The sequence below is a fragment of the Pelodiscus sinensis genome, chromosome 1, assembly GCF_052426305.1.
Source record: "Pelodiscus sinensis isolate ZL-2025 chromosome 1, ASM5242630v1, whole genome shotgun sequence".
Classification (NCBI taxonomy): Eukaryota; Metazoa; Chordata; order Testudines; family Trionychidae; genus Pelodiscus; species Pelodiscus sinensis.
This window is the reverse complement of record NC_143052.1, coordinates 102,778,554-102,802,562: the sequence shown is the minus strand read 5'-3', so window position 1 is coordinate 102,802,562 and position 24,009 is coordinate 102,778,554. Positions and strand designations below refer to the sequence as shown.

The 24,009-nt window shown below is 41.9% G+C and overlaps 1 protein-coding gene across 4 annotated transcripts in view; it reads right to left on the bottom strand.

Annotated features, from left to right (window-relative positions):
• Positions 1–24,009, bottom strand: part of KIAA1549 (KIAA1549 ortholog) — a 185,933-nt gene that overhangs the window by 60,625 nt on the left and 101,299 nt on the right. For all 4 annotated transcript variants that reach the window (XM_075939458.2, XM_075939447.2, XM_075939453.2 and 1 more), the window contains 5 exons: positions 22,605–22,732; positions 22,002–22,185; positions 15,112–15,171; positions 10,868–11,013; positions 1,447–1,624 (listed from right to left, as the gene is read on the bottom strand). In XM_075939458.2, coding sequence (XP_075795573.2) covers positions 1,447–1,624; positions 10,868–11,013; positions 15,112–15,171; positions 22,002–22,185; positions 22,605–22,732 — 696 coding nt within the window. The remainder of the gene's footprint in view (positions 1–1,446; positions 1,625–10,867; positions 11,014–15,111; positions 15,172–22,001; positions 22,186–22,604; positions 22,733–24,009) is intronic.

Sequence of the window (24,009 nt, the reverse complement as noted above, 5' to 3'; positions counted from 1 at the left end):
TGCAGCTGGGGGAGAAATGGGGGGGGGGGGCGAGAGACCAGAGAGGAGTATGGGGGGGGGAGGCCAGGGCTGGCTGCAGCCAGGTGGGGGGCCCGAGAGCCTGGGGAGGGGGGCGGGGCGAGGAGTGGAATGGGGAGGCCAAGAGGCTAGGGCTTCTGCCAGAGGGAAGGGGAAGGGGGAGGCCAGGGCTGGCGTCACTCCCGGCCCTCTCCTCCCCAGCAGCTGGGTCTTGTGCAGCCCCAGGGGGTTGGTGAGTGTAATGAGTAGGGTGCACCGCCCCTTAGTTTTCCATAAAAATATTTCTGCAAGTGACTTTGTAGATCAGATACATGTTGTAGTATACCTGACTATTCTAGCTATTGCTACCAAAGCAAAAATACTTTGTACTATCAGGTCATTCACTCCTCATTTATACACAGCAAAGTCTTATGTTCCAATAGGCACACTGAGGGCAAAGAAACTAACTAGTTTTAAATGGAGTTTGCTTATTTTATTAATGGGATAATAAAACATGGTTGTTTAAGATAGATGGTGACTGGACTCAATGATCCATGAGACCCCTTCCAGTCCTGTGCCCTATGTTTCTGTGTATCGTCTATACTGAAATACATAGTTAATTATAGATTTAAATCTAGTCAGTGATTTTATATTGTTTATATTACACATGCTATGTATTTTAAACCTCTCCCTCTCACCGTGTAGAGTTTAGAGTAATTTTTATGCACAGCATTTTAATGCCATCTGGCTGTAAATATTTAAATATTTTCCATCTCACTTTCGCTCCTCACAACTCTCATTGAGTTGGTGTGCTAAGGATCTCCAATACAGATGCTCATGCACATCTAATTAATGAAACCTTATTAATAGATGATGACAAAATCAAAATTACACGTGTCATTCATGGAGCAGTAATAAAAAATGAGACCTAGGACAATCAAGGCATAAGGTAGGTGGTATGACCCAAACAATTATTTCCCACTATAATTGCACTTTTCACTCAAACAGTAAGTAGGTTTGTTTTCGGGTTTGTTTGGGATTTTTTTTTTGGGGGGGGGGAGGGGAGGAGGTTGAGGTTGTAAAAAGAGTCATGTTTAAATTGTATAGGTTTGCATATTTCACAAAGAGGAAATATTCCAAATCACAATTATTCTTTTTCCCATTATCTTACTTTTTTTTTTGGAAATTCATGGTTGAGATCCTCACCCTGCTCCAGCTCCATTATGGTGCTTAAAGGGGCTGGAACAGCATAAATGGCCTCTAAAGTCATGCTTCTGCCTGATAGACCATTCTTTCAAGGCAGGCACTGCACAGACCCGTTCTAATGCAGTACAGAAGTAATATAATACGTATTACAGTTTGCTCTGGGGAAGTCTCCGGATTTCCATAACCAGGGTCATGTTTCCCTTTTGTCTTCAGTGGTACAGCCATAGAGTTGGTGGGACTTACGTTGAGCAACTGGGTCTTGAATACGGTATCCGAGAATGATAGCAGCTCTCTGGATGTCCACTCTGTTAATCAGATCTGAAGACTGTTCAGCGCTGAGCCTCTCTCCATTTTGACCTTCCACAAAATAGATCAGTTCTACAGGGTGATCAGCCCCCTCTAGCTGTGACACATTGACAATCTAAAGAGAGACAGAAGAATGTTTCAAACGTAAAATACAAAGTTTTCCTTCCTTCAATTCCTCATGCACATCTAGTTAATGACACCTTATTAATAGATGATGACAAAATCAATTCCTTCCTTTAATTCCTCCCACATTTAATCCCTTCTTCACACAGTTCTGTGCTCTAAGGTTTTCACCACAGTGACCACTCCTTGAAAAGAAAGGCGATCAGAACAACTTTACCTAGAGAAAAATCAGTGCTTCTCTTTGAATTGCCACTGATGCTAAACCCCGATGACTCAAGAGCAAAAGGCTCCAAATTAGATCACGGTGAGAAAACATGCTGCTGCTGCTAAAGTGAAATCTTAGTATCCATCAGACCATGCACCCCAGGACACAAAGTACAGTACTAAATGCTCACCGCAAAACCTGAAATTTGACAGAGAAACCTACAGAATGACATGTTGTGTAAACAGTTCCAAGATTACGAGTATTAAGGAGACAACAGAAGACCTGATTCTACACTATTTCTAAGAACGCAAATATCCCTGAAACTAGCAACACTTTAGTTAGTCCTAAGGAACCATGGACCTCATAAACTGTTAAGTTTTTATCATGAATCTATAATAATTTGCTCCCAAAGAAAAACTCAACACATCACCTCTCAAGTAATCATATTGAAATAATCAGTTATTAACAGAAAGCTTCATCTATTCCTGTGGATGACTGCATCTATGCAATGTTAAATCAGTGTCCTATTTACACAAGCCAACATTCAAGTACTACAGGAAAGAGAGAAAACTTCAGAAATGACTTCCTGGTGACTGAGGAGTAAATTATTTACAATGAATGAATCCTTTGCACAGCACAACAGCTTGCGCGCAAATCTGAAGCTCTTGTTCACATCTGAAGCTCTTGGCACAAACAACTTTGGTACTGCTGCAACACAGATGTTTGGGTTGGGAATGGCAGTAGGAGACTTCTAGTGATTCAGATTTGTGTCAAGTAAAAAAGTTAATTCCCTGCTAAAGGCTGCAATGCAGTGGGAGGGTTATGTCAGGAATTAGTAATACTTTAAGGGTTCATGAGGTTGATTTAATTTACGATTTGGTTTCATTTGCCCTTTGCGAAGCACCAATTTTGCTTTGCTTAATTATTTTTTACTTCGTTTAACTGATTTAGACCCAAATTGTGTGGACATGTTACCCATATGCACAGGCAGGCTTTCTGTTTGTTTCAAATGAATCATTTGCTTGTCTTCAACCTGAGCACCTAAGCTGTAAATGACTTTTTTTCCTAATTAACCTTCCTGTAAGAAGCCAAGAATTTACGTGACACACTAAGCCATTCCTTCAGCGCAGCTTCAATGCCATTAGTCAAAGGAAACTGTTCTGAAGCAGCTCTGTAGATACCTTCTAATCAATGAACATTTAAATTGTAGATGAGAACATCAATACGCTGTCCTTGCAAAATTAAATCTAATACATTTCAACCACTTTTTGGTTAACTATTTATATGGTGCCTTCAGTTTAAAAAAAGTAGGTGAAATAAATGCTAGGAATGATTCTATGGAAAGCTGAACCCAGGTAATGCGAAAAGGAAAAGAACCTAACAGTAGGGCAATGGTTACTGTTCCCTCACAGAATTATCTTTTAATGAGCAACGTACTCAAATGATGATTTAGAATGTCATTCCTTCAACCACATGTGCACATGTTTAAAGGTAAGCACATGCTTCAGTGTTTACAGGAACAGGGCTTATGAAAGCAAGACAAACTACTCTCCTCTCCTCTCTCCAGCTTCCAATACTCAAACAGTTATTAAGGAATGCATCACAATATTCCAGTTCACACAGTTGTATCAGCTATAGCATTCCATCTCAGAACATCAAGTTACGATGAAGTCACTGACAGATCCTTTCTTATAAGAGTGTTAATAAGCTTGAAGCAAATATATCTTGAATATACTCTTTAGTTTTTGTGCTCTAACACTGAAACAAGACAGATTTCTTCTCGGTCAGAAGATTGGAGAAAGAAACCCATAAAAGTATATCCCTCCCATTGTCCCTCAACATTTCTGCCAGCTGAGTACCAGACCAACTCAGTGGTTCTCAAACTATTTATCATTGTGGGCCGCATATACAGCTCCCTCAACACAGCCGCCTTTTTCAGTGACGGGATTGTGGCATTTGTGGCATCTCGTAAGGTGTTATTAAACTATTCTCAATTTACTAGTCTGGATCTCTCTACAACTTTTACATTCTAAGTATTATTTTAGATATATTTCATAGTACAAAGTATAGTCTGCAGTGTATCTATCTATGCATATAGTTTCTGTGTAATAAGTCTCACACTATTTTCCCAGGGAGGTCATCTGTTCAATTTTGAATTATTTTTGTCTTATAATCTGTGAAAGTCTGTCCGTTCGCATGCTAAAGACAGCACAGATGCATAGAAATTTCCAGACAAAAGCACATTTTCCAGACAAATGGAGATGCTTTCCATGTGTTAAGAAGCAAGAGAAAGCGTTTTATATCTATGCTTTGAGGGTGAGGGAGGAGGCAGAGGAAGAATATGAAAAAAGTAAGATTTTCAATCATTAAAAAAGCTCGTCAGGGCAATTCACTCAGTTTCTGCATGCATAAATCACATTTTCTCTGTTTAATATGAGACACATGCTTTAACCTCTGCAGACTAAAAGCTGTACTTTGTTCCAGTGTCAGTAAAAATTAATTTTAAAAAATGTTTCCAAAAGAGTACCATAGGTCAGTGAATAGTGTTGCCATGGCAACCAATTCCAGTTCATAAATTATAGTAGGAAAATCTAGGTAGTGGAGGAACTCAAAGCATTTATGCTGTGTCGGCAAGCCAAGATATCCTATAATCAGTTGCCAATTTGCTAGTAAACAGCAGGATTACTTCTGTTTTTGAATTATATACATCCCACAGGAAAAAAGTACAAAGAGATATTCTGTTTTATCAAAAATAGGATTTAAACATTAATGCAATTAAGTCCAACTACATCATGATCTGAATTACTTAGCAGGCATTCCGGCATGGACCATATGTTAAATGAGCAACACACAAAGTCTACTTTAGGTTTGAGTAAGTTGTGACATAAACCTTCAAAGCCAAGAAATACATTGGTGCAATGTAAATGCTGGCAGCTGTGTCAGACCTTCACTAATCTTGTTGGGTCCATGTGTTTCAGTATGTGTGACTAGAATCAAATACTCATCCAAATTGGCATTCAGACCCTGGTCCTGCAATTGGATGCACACAAGTGGACCCTTGTCATATTGGGAGGGATCAGCTGGAGGGAGGGAGGGACAAGTAAATACATTTATAGAGAGCTAGCTACAAGGTCTTTTCCTGTTGCAGCTACGCCAGCCAGCAAACCACCTCTATTTTGCCAGCTGGAGATCTGGTTTGCCAAAACAGAAGAAGTTTGTCCAACAGTCAAAGGCAGAGGGGAGTGAGGACTTTGGCTCTAGCTGAAGGCATTACGGGAAGTCTAAGATACATGGAAACACTACAGTTCCCTTCTGAAATCCACCCAAACACTCCTGCCAGGAACACCTCCATGTGCTGGATGGGTCCCTCAGGCTCTCAGCTGCCACTACTTTTCTGGTGAACAAACTCTGGTTCATCAAACCAGGACTCTTCAAGCAGTAAACTAACAGGTGGATCACCAGCTAGTAACAAATTTAGCAAAAGCACTCTAACCAAAAAGTCAGAGTGAAAATTCTTAAAAAGTTTCTATAAAAAATATAAAAATCCCAAGTAACCTCAATCTTTATTTAGAGATTATGTGCTTCCAATATGGGAAGGATGCATTAATAACACTGAGGTGAAAAAATGGAACCCAATCACGATATCAATGTTGCTGCCATAGCTATATAATTATTATTTTCTCATACTGATTCCTAGATAAATAACTCACATGGTTAATATTAGTTAACAGTTCTGTAGTTTTCCTGAGAACATTATTGCTCTTGTCACTTTGTGCAACAGCCTTAATTGCCATTCTTTTCTAGGATTCACCTTTTTGTTCTCTACAGCAGTCAAAAGAAACACATTTCAATCTAAAGTCAATTAAGTATTATTGTAATATGAGCTTCATCTGGGTTTTTTTAAATAGTGCATAATGGCCTCCTGCCTCGTAAAAGTGCATGAGAGCTGACATGACAGTCTACTCATAAAAATGTCAAGTGTCTTTAAATCTGTATGATGTAATGTTACCTACTCAGAGCAGGCCAGGCATTTGCATGAAGAAGCTATAAAAGGTGAAATTTTCTATGAAACACTATAAAAATAGATGGGATTGTGTTGGGTATACAGTAATTCTTCATTTAACACTATAGATGTGTTTCTGAAAATGTTTGTGCTAAGCAAAAATGTGCTATGCGGGGTCAATTTTCCCATTAAAAATAATGGAAAAGATGGAAGTTGCGTTTCAGGCGATGGTGGCTGTGTCAATTTTTTTGTTGCGTCAATGTCAACATTAGATATCTAGCAACACAAGTCACCGTGGTTTGTTAAAACACAAAGATAAACATGTGAGTGAGCGGAGGAGCACTGTGACCATGTGAATTCATCCACTCATGAGTATTACCACTGTTTTCACCAAATTATACTGCCATGCGAAGTAGTCCACTACTTGATTATTTTCATGTTATTTCGAGGACGGTCGTGTTATTTGAAAAATGTTCCCTAAAAAAAAATCGTGTTATTGTGAAAACATGTTAAGCGGGCACATGTTAAACGAGTAATTACTGTAATAAGTAGCTGTAAGGAGTAAATCCTGTGTTTAGTTATGGCTTTAGGCACCTATCTAAAAGAAAGTGCTACCATATGAGCAATTCAGATGAAAGAATGGAAGGAGAAAAGAGGAGTCATTTAGACACTGTCAGTCCAAGTCTCTCATTTTTATGAAAGGTTCAAAAGTGTTTAGCTTAAAAAAGGTGATTTTACCCAGGTAAGTTCTTTGATAAACATATTTATTAAGAAATCAAATATCCCTCCCCATGCCCCCAATGGTGCCCGTTCTGCTTTCACAGCATAGAAAAGAAAAACAAAGATGGTGACAGCATTTATTGACAATTTCCTCATCTTCCCTGAAAGCACTTCACTTTCCACAGTGCTCAGTGCTGTAGTGTTTTAATATGAAGTGCCTTACACCTCAGTTCTAAAGTGGCTTGTCACAAGTGAAATGAATGTGTGGTCTCAGTCTAGTCTGCAGTGGACAAATGTCCTCCGAACTGAAACAACAAACAGTGTAGTGCAAATGGCAGTCTGCATTCTTATTTCACTCTATTGAGGGCTGGTAGGATAGCAGAGCTATCAGAACAATGCATAATGTTCTGCAACACAAGCTGCCAGGGTGAAGGGGAGGGGAGAGGCAGCAGAATTGCAGGACCCCTGGGCAAGGTGTGTGTGTGTGGGGGGGGGGGGGGGAAGATGGCAGTACTGTGCTCCCAAAAGGGGTAGGGCATTAGGAAGAGAGGGCTGGGCTAAAGGATACATCCCCCTCCCCCCCCACACCAACCCTTCAGCGCTGCCAGGAGAGCACTGCCTGGGGTTGAAGTGGCATTTAAAGGTCCCGAAGCTCCGGCCACCACTGCTGTCATAGTAGTAGTGGCTGGAAGTCCTGTGCCCTTTTGAATTGCTGAGCCCTGGGTCAGATACCCCCTTTGCTCTCCTCCTCCCTCATTGGCAGGCCTACATGCTGCTACCCTACAGTATAAGAGAAAGGCTGAACATAAAAAACATGCACAGACTGGTCATTTTGTTAATTGCGTCATGGTGTCTTCTGGACGGGCACACCCACCTCTCTCCAAATCAGTTCACGGTCTTATTCATGGGAAACTGCAGAATCTGCTGCGGCAAAATTTAGAGGTTTATTGCACCTGAGAATTGATGTCTATGCCCCATTATCCTCAGCTGAAGTGGGAGGCATGATGTTACCACAACTTGCAACAGGCCCCAAGGACCGTTCTGTAGTCAATGGACAAATGGAATGCAACAACACTTCAGACAGCCTGGTCTCCAACATGTGCCCCACTATGCCAGGGCTGGGCATGATGGCACAGGGCCTACTCTGCAACACCTGGAGTCCCTTACACCAGTGGAATCCTCAAAACGGTGCGGAGTAGTTTTATTGGGCTGAGGAATCTGGGCTCATGCCTACATTTCTGCCACCTCATCTTTAATCATTACATGGCAAACCTAGGGCATCACTGTATATACTAAAATTCTGCTGCTCTAGCAGATCCTGTTAATGAACTGCAGCAAGAGGCAGGACAGGGAGATGATGTGGTAGCTCTATATTCCGAACATTAAAAGAACAATTCTTATGAAAAGATGCTTCTTACTCCTTTATTAAAACAGCTGATGATGCTCAAAACGTCAAGGTTACCCAATTACTACATTAACTGGCTATCTGCAAAGAGCAGTCCAACTCAAAAGAACGTTATCATTTTTGAGGGGAACACTGCAAAGTTTCACAGTCTAAGATGTGGTCTGAGGGCCGGGGAGGGAAGACATATAAGTCACATTACTGAAACAGTGCACTGGACTAGATACTCTTGCTTACAGAAGAAAAAACACTGCAGGTAGGTAGAGAGAAAAAATGTTCATGTTGTATTACATGCAGGCTCAAAGTATGTGCTCCAGAATTCTCACTCACATAGCATGAAGACTAGAATTGCATGGCAATTTTCAGAGGAGTAGAGAGGCCTCTGTAATTTCCACTCCATGAATCTGATAAAGTGGGCTTTTGTCCACAAAATCTTTCAGCCAAATAAATCTGTTACTCTTTAACATGCTACAAAGACTCTTTGTTGTTATAACTCCATGTTCATCCTAGGATTGTAAATCCAAATTTGGGTGAAGACACATGAAGAGTTGTGTTTTCAAAAAGATTCTCCCCTGTGTATCTTCTAAATGGGTACTGGCAAACAACTGAATGTAAAACAAAAAAAATTAACAAAACATGTCCACTTTCTGATAGTTAGGAAGGTGACCCAGGAGATAAGGCAAGGTAATTGTCAGCCACTACATGAGGGGACTCCAGGTGTCACTTATGCTCCAAAAAGGCTGTTGGAAACATGATATATAAAGTATACAGAACTTCACTGTGAAGAGGTCAGAGCTGATACATACACAACATGCCTGACACTAGCCCACAAAAGCAAGGATATGAAAAGTTAACCTCCCTGGCAGTATATATCTTCTCCTCCTTCACCTACAGGCACATACTTTAACATTATTACAAGTCCCATGCACCACTATTGAAACTTTTCCCTCCTTCAACCGCCCCCTTCTCAACACACTCCTTCACCTTGCCTAACACAATTGGCTATGGAGGTTTGATGTTGTCCTATGTTGTGCTGAGTAAAAGCAGTGATGAAGTTTGATAAAAGTGGTGATGAAAGGCTGGGTATCCTTAGGGAACCAAGCAACGGTTGCAAGGTGCAGTGGGAGGCTATGTTGGCTCATCACTAGGGGACTCCAGCTGCTGCCCTGTTAAGGAAGATTGATAGCTCCAGTGAAGCAGCGCAAAGGAACAGGATTGGAGACTAGGGCCATGTCTGTAACGCAGCTGTGATGTTACAGGGCACCTTAAAGCAGATGCTTCCTATATCAGCGGAAGAGGTTTTCCCATCAACGTGGATAACCCACTTCTCCAAGAGGTGGTAGCTGGTCCTAAGCAGCATAGCTAGATTGAGCTACATTTTTTAAGTGCAGACCTGACCTAAGACTTGGCCCACAGAATACAGCAGAACTAAAGCCACCTCTCTGAGTAAAGCGGTGTGTTCTCCCACTGTAAAATACAATGCTACAACTAGAAAGGGATCTCTCTCTCAATCTGGGAATGCAAACAAACCTGGACATGATTTACTACCTAACGGATAAAACTGTAACTTTTTACATGCAGCCCGACTGTATGTATATTCAATGTAACAACATCTTCGTGGGTAAAATGTAAGGCTTATTTTATATCAAGAAGCCGAAAGATAATAATGTGCAATAGGAAGAACTGAAAATCTGAAACAGGGCACTGTATTCACAGTGCACCATAATGGTGCAAAAGAAATTTCTACTAGAACAGATACTTCTTTTAGGCCAAACCCGCTCAAACATCTGGAAATTAAAACAGGAGGGAAAACTGCAGGTTTATATTGAAAGAAAATGATAGGTCTCAACTGCCTGTCCAGTAACTGTGAGGTCAAATGTTGATAGATTAGCTGGCAACGTTATTTTTAACCAACCTCCCTATTAAAAAGGTAAACTGGGTTTCATTTTGTGGATCTGGTGCATAAAGGACCATCTGTGACAGCTAGAAATCTAAGGGAAAAGGTTATGTTTTCAAATCTTTTCAGCCAGAACTTGTGTTTTGCTTAAGCTAACCACAGCTGCCACAGTGAGGGTATAGAGAACCACCCATTTCCAGATATTACAGCATAGGAGGGGCTTCCTGGATGCCAAGTGTGGTGGAGTTATTTTTTTCTCTCACTGCAACTACTATGACCGAGCACATCAGACCAAACAGGCAGTTAAAAAGTGTAATAAGTTCTTTTGTTTGGCAAGGTCTTCTACCTGCATAGCATATATACTAGCCAGAACTCAGCCTATTTCATACTTCCATACTGTTACAAAACACGACAGAGTACCTAGAAATATTTTAAGAGTCATGTGGTGCCCCCCCCCCAAAAAAAAAAAACAACTGAGCAGCAGGTGTAACTGCCACTGGCCACATTTGAACTGGGACCTCTGGAGCTGAGTATAAGAGCCTCTACAGCTTGAGCTCTCAGCTTAGGCTCTAGAGCTCCCTTGTTCTTATCTCTTGCTGCAAGTGGTTTAAGTGCCACTACATGGCACTAGGTGTGTGGGTTACACAGGGAGCAATCTTTGATCCAGAACAGCATTGGTTCTTCTTTTTGTAACACCTCAACTAAACTCAGTCAGTTCTTAAAGTAGGCTGCTTTTAAGAGCTATTTCTCAGGATTGTTTTTAGAATCACAATACTTACTTTACATTTACAACCAGTAGTTTTCACTATGACCACAGGTAATAGTTCAAAAGGCAACAAGGCAGTGAAAAGAAAGTAGCAGAACCTGATTTATGTATCAGTCGCATAAGACAGATGCTTTCATTCCACCTCTTCCTTCCCTGAAGCTAAATATTATTTATTGTCTGAATAGTTTATTCTTGCTTACACACACATGCGCACACAGATCCCATCTCTGATCTGTTAGTACCTGCACAATGATGTTCCCTGAAATCGTGGCCCGTTTCCATATTCGCGCTCTGGTTAATGCCTCATTGAACAGCTGTGCCAGTTTCCGCTCCATCTCAGCCTGAAACACTTCCTTTTGAATTTGCTGAGTGACAACACCCAGAAGAACTACATTAAAAAAAAAAACAAGAACAAATTAGAAGGATGAGTTTAACAAATTAGAAGGAAGCATTAGTTCTCAGTGTGTTTTATGCAACTTCAATTGTAGGTCTTGGATCATTTTCTGGTGCCCTCTGCTGGACAATTTAAGCATGGCCTTGAAATATTCACTCACTAATCCCTCCCAGCTCAGGTGGAAATTGCACCTTGCAATGGAAGATGGGGAATTAAAAGGAAAAAAAAAAATGCTGAACCTCATGGGAGCTAGACTGGTCCAGAACAAATGCAACGAGGGACCGACCTTATCTCCAAAAAAGCTACATATATGAAAACATAACACATAATCAAAACACAAGTTGAAGGGAATAAAGAATTCAAAGTTATAACCAATTCTGATTTACTTGCTTTCAATGTTAACCATAATTTTCAGTTCACACGTCACAGAGTCAGTGGTGAATATGGATAGGGGATATAAACAGGATGATAAAATAGGATAGAAAGAACAGAACGGTAAGGAGAAAGTATATTGTGATTGCTGTTTCTCGTCTCAGATAGCCCTGAGCCTAAGTCTACAAGTCCTCTACTGCACAGAAACTGGTTAGCATGAGTAGCTGTGACAATCCGGGAGGCAAGTGCTGTAGAGCAGTCAAGCCAGTTTCAGTTAAAGGGATGACATTAAACACCATGAAGGAATACCACGCTGAGCAATGCCATCAGCAGCAGCCTTTTTGGATCCAGACAGGGTCTAACGTCCATGGGCCCATGTACTAACTTGGAAGTAACCATACACAGGTAAGGTTCTAAATTCTTTAGGGCTTATCTGTGCTGGGCAGCTGCTTTTCTACTTTGTACCTCACCTTTTTGACTCTGGTCTCCAAGCAAGCTGGTGGCTGGAACACATAGCCCACTCCTGCTATGCTCCTTTTAAAGGAGGTTTCCAATGTAGGCCCCTTAAGCCATATCTGTGGAAGCCTCTTGCCATAACGGTGTTGTCCAAAGAATTCCTCATGGCATTCCCATTTCAGGCGGTTTTAACTTGACCCGCTCTTACTGAACACCCCCATTCCCTGATCTCTCTCTCACAAAGATGAGAGGCTCCTTATCTCAGTCTCCCCTTCTCCCTCCTCCCCCCCCCCCCCCCGCCTCTCTCTCAACTATCCCCTCTCCTCTTCTTTCTTGTTGTGGAACAGATTCCAGGAGCATAGAATCAGAATTCTAGGACTGGAAGGGACCTCGAGAGGTCATCGAGTCCAGTCCCCTGCCCTCATGGCAGGACCAAATACTGTCTAGACCATCCCTGATAGACATTTATCTAACCTACTCTTAAATATCTCCACAGATGGAGATTCCACAACCTCCCTGAGCAATTTATTCCAGGATTTGACTACCCTTACAGTTAGGAACTTTTTCCTAATGTCCAACCTAAACCTCCCTTGCTGCAGTTTAAGCCCATTGCTTCTTGTTCTATTCCCAGAGGCCAAGATGAACAAGTTTTCTCCCTCCTCATGACACCCTTTTAGATACCTGAAAATTGCTATTATGTCCCCCCTCAATCTTCTCTTTTCTAAACTAAACAAACCCGATTCTTTCAGTCTTCCTTCATAGGTCATGTTCTCTAGACCTTTAATCATTCTCGTTGCTCTTCTCTGGACCCTCTCCAATTTCTCCACATCTTTCTTGAAATGCGGTGCCCAGAACTGGACACAATACTCCAACTGAGGCCTAACCAGCGCAGAGTAGAGCAGAAGGATGACTTCTCGTGTCTTGCTCACAACACACTTGTTAATACATCCCAGAATCATGTTTTCTTTCTTTGCAACAGCATCACACTGCTGACTCATATTTAACTTGTGGTCCACTATAACCCCTAGATCCCTTTCTGCCGTACTCCTTCCTAGACAGTCACTTCCCATTCTGTATGTGTGAAACTGACTGTTCCTTCCTAAGTGGAGCACTTTGCATTTGTCTTTATTAAACTTCATCCTGTTTACCTCAGACCATTACTCCAATTTGTTCAGCTCATTCTGAATTATGAACCTATCCTCCAGATTTTGAATTATGAACCTATCCCCTCCCAGCTTGGTATCATCTGCAAACTTAATAAGCGTACTTTCTATGCCGATATCTAAATCGTTGATGAAGATATTGAAGAGAGCCGGTCCCAAAACAGACCCCTGTGGAACCCCACTTGTTATACCTTTCCAGCAGGATTGTGAACTATTAATAACTACTCTCTGAGTAGGGTTACCCAGCCAGTTATGCACCCACCTTATAGTAGCCCCATCTAAGTTGTATTTACCTAGTTTATTGATAAGAATATCATGTGAAACTGTATCAAATGCCTTACTAAAGTCTAGGTATACCACATCCACCGCTTCTCCCTTATCCACAAGACTCGTTATCCTATTAAAGAAAGCTATCAGATTGGTTTGACATGATTCGTTCTTTACAAATCCATGCTGGCTGTTCCCTATCACCATGCCACTTTCCAAGTGTTTACAGATGATTTCCTTAATTACTTGCTCCATTATCTTCCCTGGCACAGAAGTTAAACTAACTGGTCTGTAGTTTTCTGGGTTGTTCTTATTTCCCTTTTTATAGATGGGTACTATATTTGCCCTTTTCCAGTCCTCTGGAATCTCTCCTGTCTCCCATGATTTTCCAAAGATGATAGCTAGAGGCTCAGATACCTCTTCTATCAGCTCCTTGAGTATTCAAGGATGCATTTCATCAGGCTCTGGTGACTTGCAGGCATCTAACTTTTCTAGGTGATTTTTAACTTGTTCTTTTTTTATTTTACCTTCTAAAATGACCCCCTTCCCACTAGCATTCACATCTCTTACTCCCTCCAGGGCTAGAGGGACCACTGCTTCACTCCCTTGCCTTCTAAGATGACTCCCATTACTTATTCCACCCCTATGATTTAACTGAATCTGATTCAGCCACATAAAATGGTGTTAGTTTCTGATCAGTCCCAAAGCTGTACAAATCAGGTCCCGAGGGTGCTGGACTACAGAAGTTCAATCTGTGTCCTTTTTAGCAACAGAAATGAATGAATCAAAGATATAATTTACAAACAGTGCTGGTGAAAACTTTTTTTATGAAAGTGCAGAAAATTTTTCACAGAGGTCAATTTTTTCTGGTCAATTTTTTTTTAAGTTAAAAAACTAAAAAAGATTTTACTAAAAATTCAACAAAATTGTTTATATTTTTAGCTAAAATTTTCATTTTTGATTGGATATTCAGTACAATGTTTGTATCTTTTTGGATTCTTCTGAAGTCAAAATTATTTTAAAATACTCAAAATTAGCATTTTTGTTTCAGTTTTTCAATTGAAAAAAATTCCCTGGAAATTCTGGGTTCCCCTCTCCCCCCAGATATTTAACCACAAAAAATAAATATCTTTCTACCAGCTCTCATCACAAATGAAGTACCTCAGAATTAAACAGCAATATAAATGATCAGTGATAAAGAACAATAAATAGAAGAGAATATTTTCACCTTTTTAAAATTCAAATAGATTGAGAATCACAAATAATAGCAGGAAATATATTCTACACTTGAAGAGCATAGTTACTGAAAGCATGACCTCCTACTGGTTTAGGATTATATTCAGAGCAAATTAGGTCAGTTAGCTTAAACTAGAGAGATTTGCTAGGAATTAATTAGGAGGAAATGGAAATGGAGCTGCATTACAGTCTCTAAAATTATTTAAGTTATATGCCATCTCTTTGCATTCTGTGACATAGCCTTTCTGTGTGAGGTACCATAAATAAATCAAATATTAAAAGTAAAAAAAACATTTAAAAAATCAAAATTAAATATCAGTTAGTGTAGACTGCACCCTCTGTATACCTGATTTGTGATACTGTACTCTAAATGAACTGCATTTTAAATATAAATTAATTTTTGAGTCAATAAACAAGGAATTGCAACAGTTCATTCTGTGCACAAAAAGTGCATTTCCCTGCAGTTCCAGGTTATTTGTTCTTTGATTCTGGAGTTTATTCAGACCTAAATATAGTAGTTACCTCGAATATCACATTATCCAGGTCCTAGCTAACAAAAATGATCACACAATTATCTACCATTATATAATGTACATACCTGTTCTCACCCAGGAAGTTTTCATTGACTGAGACACATTGAGTTGAGGATAACGAAAGGCTGCAGGGAAAAATGGGATAGGGGAGAAAACATCATCTGTAAAAACTGTATACTTGATAGCACAAAACAAGAAAAGAGGCTGTTTCATAATTCACATTGTCAATAAACATCTTAGTTGACGATATAACTCTAGTACTATATGTAAGTGACAAAAAGACATTGCTCTCGACACACTTTTTTTGGTTCCTATGTCTGAGTTAAGAGGTCAGATTACTTACCTAAAATATTTAACCTAAACCCCAAGAGCTTTGCCACTGGAAATATTAGGGAAAGCCTGTTTCACTAATTTGTCTTCATTGGAAGATGGTATTTTGCTTGCTAACACTGTACAGTGGATGATTCTAGGTGAACTCATTCATGGCTTTTTGAGGAAGGGAGCATCTCATTCTTTCAGATAGGAAATGTTAAGATTTAAGTGTAAAAGAGAAAACTGAATGTACCTACTTTGTATTCCAAGTGATAATAAAATAACCTATATCTTAAAAATTGTCTAAGGGGTAGTCGTGTTAGTTGGTATCTACAAAAACGAGGAATCCTGTGGCACCTTAAATACTAACAGATTAATTTGGGCATCAGCTTTCATGGGTAACAAACACTTCATCAGATGCATTGAATCAAGTTTTAACACCAAAAGTTTATGCCCAAATAAATCTGTTAATTTCTAAGGTGCCACAAGGCTCCTCATTGTTTTTATTAAAAGCTATGAAGATCAAATTGGATTTATGAAAATCATAAATTAATTCCATACAAAAATCCTGTGGCTATTTGGTTTTATTTTGTTCAACAGCCCAAGTTTTGTCAAAATGACTAGCCTCCTGGAAAACCTAAGCTTCAGGGGCGAAATCTTGGCTTCGTGTTAATGAAAAAACTTCCATCAGCTTCAGTGGGTCTAGGATTTCACCCCAGATTCCTCACTGGAGTAAAGAGGCATTGATGAATATGTAAAGTCAGAGGCTGGGACTAGTTTTTCTGAAAAGAGATAGAAACTTCATGGAAGGAATGAGGAGGCAGGCAAAACTTTGTCAAAGTTTTCCATGAATCATCTAAAGTTCTTAAAGTGTTTAACAAAGACTAATTTTTAAACCCATTTTAAAGATGGAGAGAGTGAGACACACACAATTAAACTGGCCTATGTCACAAGGTGAGTAAAGAATAAAAATCAAGATTTCCTGACTTCCAATTCTGTGTTCTAAACACTACACTATAATTAGTTCCAGTGCTACTATTGTAGGCACTCAAAGAAACAAATCAATTATTAACTTTCTAATTTACTTTGTGTGTCTCATTTGCAAAGTAGAAAGCTAAGGCTAAGGCTTCTCTCTAAGTACACTATAGTTGCTTTCATAAATGTCACCTTCCAGAACTTGGTGACTTACTACAAAAAGCCTCTCCCCTAATGCAAAAGCAGAAGAGCCTCTCTAGATATATAGCACTTTTCTCCTAAACTTCATTTTTTCACAGTGCGCTTTCATACTCTACAGTGAAATAATTTACTCTTTAGTTTCTTCTGTTTAAGTTAAATATCACTATGCAAAAAAACACCTGGCTTCAAATTCAACATTTGCTGACAACCTCATTCCAATTTAGAAGCATCTTGCGCTCCACAAATAGTGGCACTGATACTGCAATAGGGCCACTACTGTGAAATACAGGAGTGGTCAATGTGTGTAAGGGTACCAGAATATGGCTATTTATGCATTTGAATTAGATTTTACATAAATTTCTAAAAATTCCACTTGCAACGTACAAATAGGAAGTGCTCTGCTTTTTACATACTATATTGAGAGAGAGCCGTAGAGTTCTTCTAAAACAAAGGATGAGTGGATACAGTGGTTCTCAACAGTGGCACAAGTGCCCATGGGAATATGCATAGGTCTTCCAGGGGATACATCAACTCGCCTGGATATTTACTTAATTTCACAGTGGCTACATAAAAAGCATTAGTGAAGTCAGTACATGCTAAAATTTCATGCAGACAATGCTTGTTTATATTGCTCTATATAGACACTGTGCTTGGAAAAGTAAGTACAATACTTATATTCCAATTGATTTTATAATTACATGGTAAAAATGAGAAAGTGGGCAACTTGTCAGTAATAGCATGCTGTGACACTTGTATTTTTATGTCTGATTTTGTAAGCAAGTAGCTTTTAAGTGAAGTGGAATATGGTGGTATGAAAGACAAATCAGACTGCTGAAAGGGTACAGAAGTGTGGAAATTACTGAGCTAAAAGGTTGGAGATCTCTTTGCTCTGGTAATGTATTCACTTACCTTAATCTAAAAATAATCATGTTGCAAAAAATGTGTAAACTGCAACTGCACTGGTGTTTTCCAAAGCCCAGGAAGAACAAGATCACAAGACAATTAACCATCTGCCAATGGCAAATAAAAAGTTGAACTCTTAAGAGTATTTAATTACTTTCTTTAAGCAAGGTGACTTGTGTTTTGACACTCAATGTAATGTCCTTTTTTACAATTAGCGATTGAAAATAAGTTAATGTATGCTTAATACTCATCTTATAGAATTAACTGGACTAGAAACCTAAAACAAATCCTTGATAACCTGATCTTGATGGTACAATGGAAAAAGTACTCTAATCCTTCAGCTGCGAAGCCCTGGGCTGAAAACCTTGCAAAGGATACATGAAAGGATCAGGAAAACATAGGGCAGGTCTACACTTAAAACACTGCACTGCTGCAGCTGTGCCACTGTTATGGTGTAAGAGTTCTTGTTTGGTCCTGAGTCCCTGCCCAGTGCTCGGGCCTGTACGTCCTAGCCCGGTGGCCCTTTTAAAAACAGGGCCAGAAGGTGGGACAACAAACGAACAATTCCCCACAGTCAAAATGGCGACCCAGGCCCTGGTTCAGGGGAAGACACACAAACAGTTTCTGCAGCACAAGTGGAAAGGAGGAGACTGCCACATGCACGGGTGGCAGGGAGGACATGGGCCCTCTGTACTCCACCATGTCCCAGCCCAAGGCTCTAGCAGTGGCAGCCTGACAGCCACTGGGGTCAGCAGGGAATCCATACCAAAGCCCGCTGACCCAGCTTAAAGGGTGATCAGATCCACGTGATCATCCGTTCTTCCCTATGGCCACTTCCAGACTCCTCCTCTGGTTGTACCTGTTCCCCTGGTCAGAGCAGGTCCCCAGGGTCTGTATGGTCCCAGACTAGATGTAGGGCGAAAAGGGTCTCATCCTCCAGGCCAGGGCCTGGTGGTCCAGGCCAGGCATCCGCCCCAGCCGGCTCCTCAGTCTTCTCAGGGTAGGCCTCTGCTCCCTCTAACAGCCGGCTTCTGGGCCTGGCTTTTATATTTCCTGCCCCTCCCACTGGTTGCGTCTTAAAAGGGCAAACTCCAGCTTAGCCCATCTGGGCTCAGAGAGGGGTTCTCCTTCCTCAGGGTCAGTGAGCAGCCATCCCTGCTCACTACACATGGTTTAGTGAAGATGCTACTAGGAGACAGAAGAGCATCTCCCACCAGTGTAGTTAAGCCACCCCCACAAGAGCTGGTAGCTGTGTCTACAGGAGCAGATGTCTCAGTGCCTTGGCACTATCTACATGGAGGGTTAGGTTGGTATAATAGTGTAGTTATACTAAGATATTCCAATGTAAGATTGTAGTGTAGAACTGCCCTGTCAATTGTTCAACAGTGCCACAGCTCAAGCACCTCTACGGCTGTCTAAATCAAATTGGCTGATGGCACCATGAACACTTTGTATCAATACCCAATCTCATCTCCGCTCATCCACTATACTACAGTTAAAATCAGAGCCTAGCCTATACCTGAAACTTAAGTCAATCTAAGTCAGTCTCTCCCTTGTAAGGACAGGATCGAAGATACATCACTCCAGGAAATGTGGCAAATTCACACTCTCAGAGCATTATAGTTAGATTAACGTAATCCTCATGTAGCTTCAGCTAGGTTCTGGTCAGAATTCTTCAGTCAAACTAGCTACCACCGCTCTGAGAGGTGGATTACCTACAACAACAGAAAAACCTCTTTGATCACTGTAAGAGGCATCTGCATTACAATTCTACAATGCTATGGCTGCAACACAGTAACTGTTCTTAGTACTTAAAGATGTCTACCATTTGTACAGAAATACTTTTAAAACTGTCATTTTTTAGCTTGATGCCATTCTATGATTGGGGTTACCAGGTAGTCATAAAAAAAATACCGGACATGCTTCATGAGGGGCGGGAGGAGGGACCGGCCAGGGCCGGGGAGCGGTGCAGGCTGGGAGGAGGGGAAGGCGGAAAACAGAGATGGGGGAGGGGGCAGCGGGGCTGGCTGGGAGAGATGGGGGGGCCGACGGGAAGCAGGGCTGGTCGGTGGGGGGAGGAAGGAGGGGTCAGGTGAAACAGGGCTGGCCGCAGGATATCGGGGAGGGAGGAGGGCGGCCGGCAGGGGTGGAGCTGGCCGGGGGAGCTGAGGAGGAGGAGGAGGGGAGAACTGGCCGCCGGAAGAAGGACTGGCTGAGGGTGCAGCGGGGCTGGCCGGGGAAGATCTGGAGCAGGAACCAGCCAGAGTGAGGCAGAGCTGGCGACGGGAGGAAGGAGAAGGGAGGAAGGGGGGAAAGAGTGGGAGGGACTGGCTAGGGAAGACCGGGAAGAGAAGTCAGGGAGAATCAACAAACCGGGCAGCTAGGAGGGGGCGGGGGAGCGAATCAGCCGCCGGGACTGACGCGGGCTGTGCAGATCTCAGGGTGCGCCGGTCCTGCATGAGTCAGTCCGGCTGCAGCTCCAACACACGCTTGAGCAGCGCACAGGAGCATGGACTGGGCTGCCCCTCCTCCTCCTCCTCACACGTAACCAGAGGCTCCCAGTGTCTATTGCGCCCTGCCTTCCTGACACTTCCCCCACCCCATCCAGGCTTCCATCTGGCGCTCAGCCGGAAAACCAGAAAATACCGGACATTGCACATGTCCGGTATTTTCTGGATTTTTTTTTACTGGACAGAGGGCCCAAAAACCGGACTGTCCAGTAGAAAACTGGACACCTGGCAACCCTATATGTGATATAACTGAAAGGGACTCTATTTCATTTGACTGCTTGGCATCAGATCCTATCCTTACATTTTATCTTCCATCCGCTCCTCCTTACTAGGGTAGAAACTAGAGCAGTGCTCACTAACCAGCAGATCGGGATCTACCAGTACATCTTGCAGCCTCTGACAGGTGATCCTGACTGGTTTGTCCAGGAAACTATCAAGCACTGGCACTTCAGTTGCCCCTCCACCCACTGCCATGCTACTCCTGCCCTCTGCTGTGGAACTTTGCCCCTGGCAGCCTCCTGCTTGCTGTGCAGGATGTGGGAGGGGGGACGGTGCTGTGTCATGGCGTTCTCCTCCCCCCCTCAGCCCCCGCAGGGCTCTAGGTTAAGAAACACTGCCCTACTTTATTTGCATTTTTATTTGAATTACAGTAGCTCCTAGAGGCCCCCATCAGGAAACAATCCCATTATACTAGGCTTTGTGCACGCACACAGAGATTGGGGAACCTTTTTTGGGTGCTGGCCTGCTGACCTGCAGAAAAATCAGTCGGGGGTCACACGCAGGAGAGAAGGGAGAAAAAAAGCAGGGAGTCTCAGAGCCCAAAGCAACTGGCTTGGTATTGTGTGGCTTGTGTTGTGGAGCTACAAATAGCAATACTTGCCCTCAGTCTGGAACCCAAGCTCTGAAATCCAGTGAGGGTGCATGATCTCAAAGCCCAGACTCCAGACTGACCCTGAACAGCTTCACTGCTAATTTTAGCATGAACCTAAGCCCACAGCATGAGCATGAATCCACTAACCTGTGCTCTAAAGCTCTCTGCCATAGGATATTTTCCTGTGTGGGCATAGCCTATCAGACAGTCCCTGCCTCATGGAGCTAAAAAGGCTATTTTTAAAATTACATGTACATACTATAAAATCCAAAACAAAGGATAGAGCTCTTGGATGCTTTATAAGGTTTCTAATCACCAGGCAGCATGTCTTTCAGGATATATTGCTCTGGGTATACATTCTGTTCTCATTTCATTATCCTATAGCACTGAAGCATCAGGATATGGGTTTTCAGCAAAGAAATTAAACAAAGCAACCAGCCATGAATATAATGTAGTGAAGGATTTGATTCAAAAACTAATGAATGACTCAAGTACAGAAGCTTATCAGCCCCTATTCCCAACAGGCAGGGTCAGAAACAAAACATTCATGGCCACAGTGACAATGCGCACATATTAACAGTCAGGACTGATGGTGAACTAATCTAGGACTACTCTGTATGATCAGATATAGCTTTCAAGCCAGAAAGCCATAGTCCATAATATTACCTAGGTATCAGAAGCTGTAGCTCAGTCAGAAATAAATCATAATGCCCTCTCGGTCCTGTCAAACACAGACTTGTTGGGGTGTTAACATTTTAAAATTTGGGGTCAAGTGCATACCAAGCTAAGAACGATAGGACTAAGTGACAATAAGACATGCATATTTGAGAGATTGAGACCACAGCCAGAAATGAGACAATCTAATTTTCTTCTCTCACAGGCAAAGCAGAAGTCTTAGCTGTGTGTAGACAAGCATTCCAATTTCGCTTCTTCATCCCCTCCCATTGCAAACTGAAAACTGAGCTGATACTAGAGTCACAGGCATGGTTAAGCGCAGTCACAGTTGCACAGGGTCAAGCATATATGATCAGAGGCATTGTTATATAGATTGGTATGGAAAAACCAAATTAGAAGCTAAGGAAATTAATGTTTTTTAACATATCAGTGGAAGATTATGGTGAAACTACAAAGACAACCACACAAAATCAGTTTTCTGCAATCTTTGTGACCATTAACTACTCACGTTCGGCAATTTGCTGCACAGGAAAGCCCAAGTAGAAACTGAACTCCACCACAGACAGGTTCCTCAGGAGCTCACTGACTTCAGATCCATTCAAGAATCCATATGTATCCTTAATGGCAAAGACAATGTTCACAGGGCCCTGCCGAATTGCCATTTGAGGCTTGCTCAGAGTTATATTCAGTATCTGAAAGACAAGGCCAGAACAGGTAAGGAACAGCAAAAGCACCTAGAATAAATAAGCTTTTAGGAAAAAAAGGCAACGTCTTATTAATCTGTTCAGAGTTTATATCCAATTAATTTTAAGGGCAAGTAGCCCTGGTGTAAACACTGATAAACTGTGGAACCCCAAAATCTTAACTTCTATTAAATATCCTCAATATACTCCCACCACTGGATCATCCATTGAAAACATGTGATGGAACAGTGAACTTCTTGGTTAAAAAAAGTGCACACAGCTAATATGAAAGGACATCAAGTTCTACATGGCCTAGCAAACCAAATGTAGGCAGTCTATACCTCATCTAATATTAATGACATGCTGAAAAACAACTGCAAGCCAAAAGGAAGGGAGGTATTTTCCTCAGTGCATGCTAGCATTCTTACCTGCACTGTGACATTGTGGATACTCTGATGTTTTCTCGCCTCCATGAATGCCATTGTCAGCCCTTTCTCAATGTGCTGGCTGAAGTTACAGAACCCAATATCAACGTTTTGAGGCACAAACTGAAGAACTGAAGATAAAGAGTATATGTTATTCCCAGATATGAGTGCCATATCTGCACTGAAAGGAGAGAGTAGGGAAGGAGGAATCCCTCCCACTCCATGAATGAATTAGTTTTCCATGAAATCCAGGCTGCACTCACAGCAACTGAAAGTCCAAACAGCATTGCTCAAGAAATTAATAACTGCAGAAGTTGTTCTGGATTGAAGCACAAAGTTATTTTGTCACAAAAATCTGATTTGACAATCAGGCCCACCTGCTGTCAAAAGATTCAAAATCCACTACTTATTATAGGCTACCAAAGAGATCCCAGCTGCAAACAACTAGTGTTATATGACTCTAATATGAGTCAGTTATCTGAAGCTCTGGAATCCCTTGAATTATCCAAGATTTCTATGAACATTTTTAAAAAGAGGACCAGCAGCAACCTTCTTTGTAGATAGTGAAGTCTAATGTTCAGTTTGATTGAAAGCCTTCAGCTTTGGTCTACCATGCAGCCAGTGAGACCAGTCTGGCACCTTTCAACAAAACTTAATATGCATGCATACATTATGTATAATGTGTGTGCACAGCACCTGCACGTGTGTATGTGTGTAATTTAATATTAAATTATATGCAAAATAAAATTAAACATTTTAAAGAAAATAAAAAACATTTTCTCCTTTATGTACCTGCTGAGACCCTTGTTCAGGGTTCTGTATTTCCCCTGGAACTGTCTGCAAATGGTAAGTAGCCAGCAAAGATAAAGGTAGATCTGGAATTCTCCACCATAATAAAACTACTACCGTATATACTCGAGTATAAGTCGACCCAAATATAAGCCGAGGCACCTAATTTTACCCCAAAAAACTGGGAAAAAGTATTGACTCGAGTATAAGCCTAGGGTAGGAAATGAGGCAGCTACTGGTAAATGTAAAAAATGAAGATAGATACCGGGTCTAGCCCCGGAAGTCGGGGCGAAAGCTGCTCCGGTGCCCCTGGTCTGCTGGAGACCGTCTCCAGCAGACCAGGGGCACCGGGCAGGTTCCCGCGCTTCTGAGGCTTTGCCAGAGCAAAGCCTCAGAGGCGCGGGACCCCCCGCGGCTGCGGCTTCAGTCCGGGAGCCTGTGGTCTGCTGGGGACGGTCCCCAGCAGACCACAGGCACCCAGATTGAAGCGGCAGCAGCGGCGGTTCCCCGCGCCTCTGAGGCTTTGCTCTGGCAAAGCCTCAGAGGCGCGGGACCCCCCCGCGGCTGCGGCTTCAGTCCGGGAGCCTGTGGTCTGCTGGGGACCGTCCCCAGCAGACCA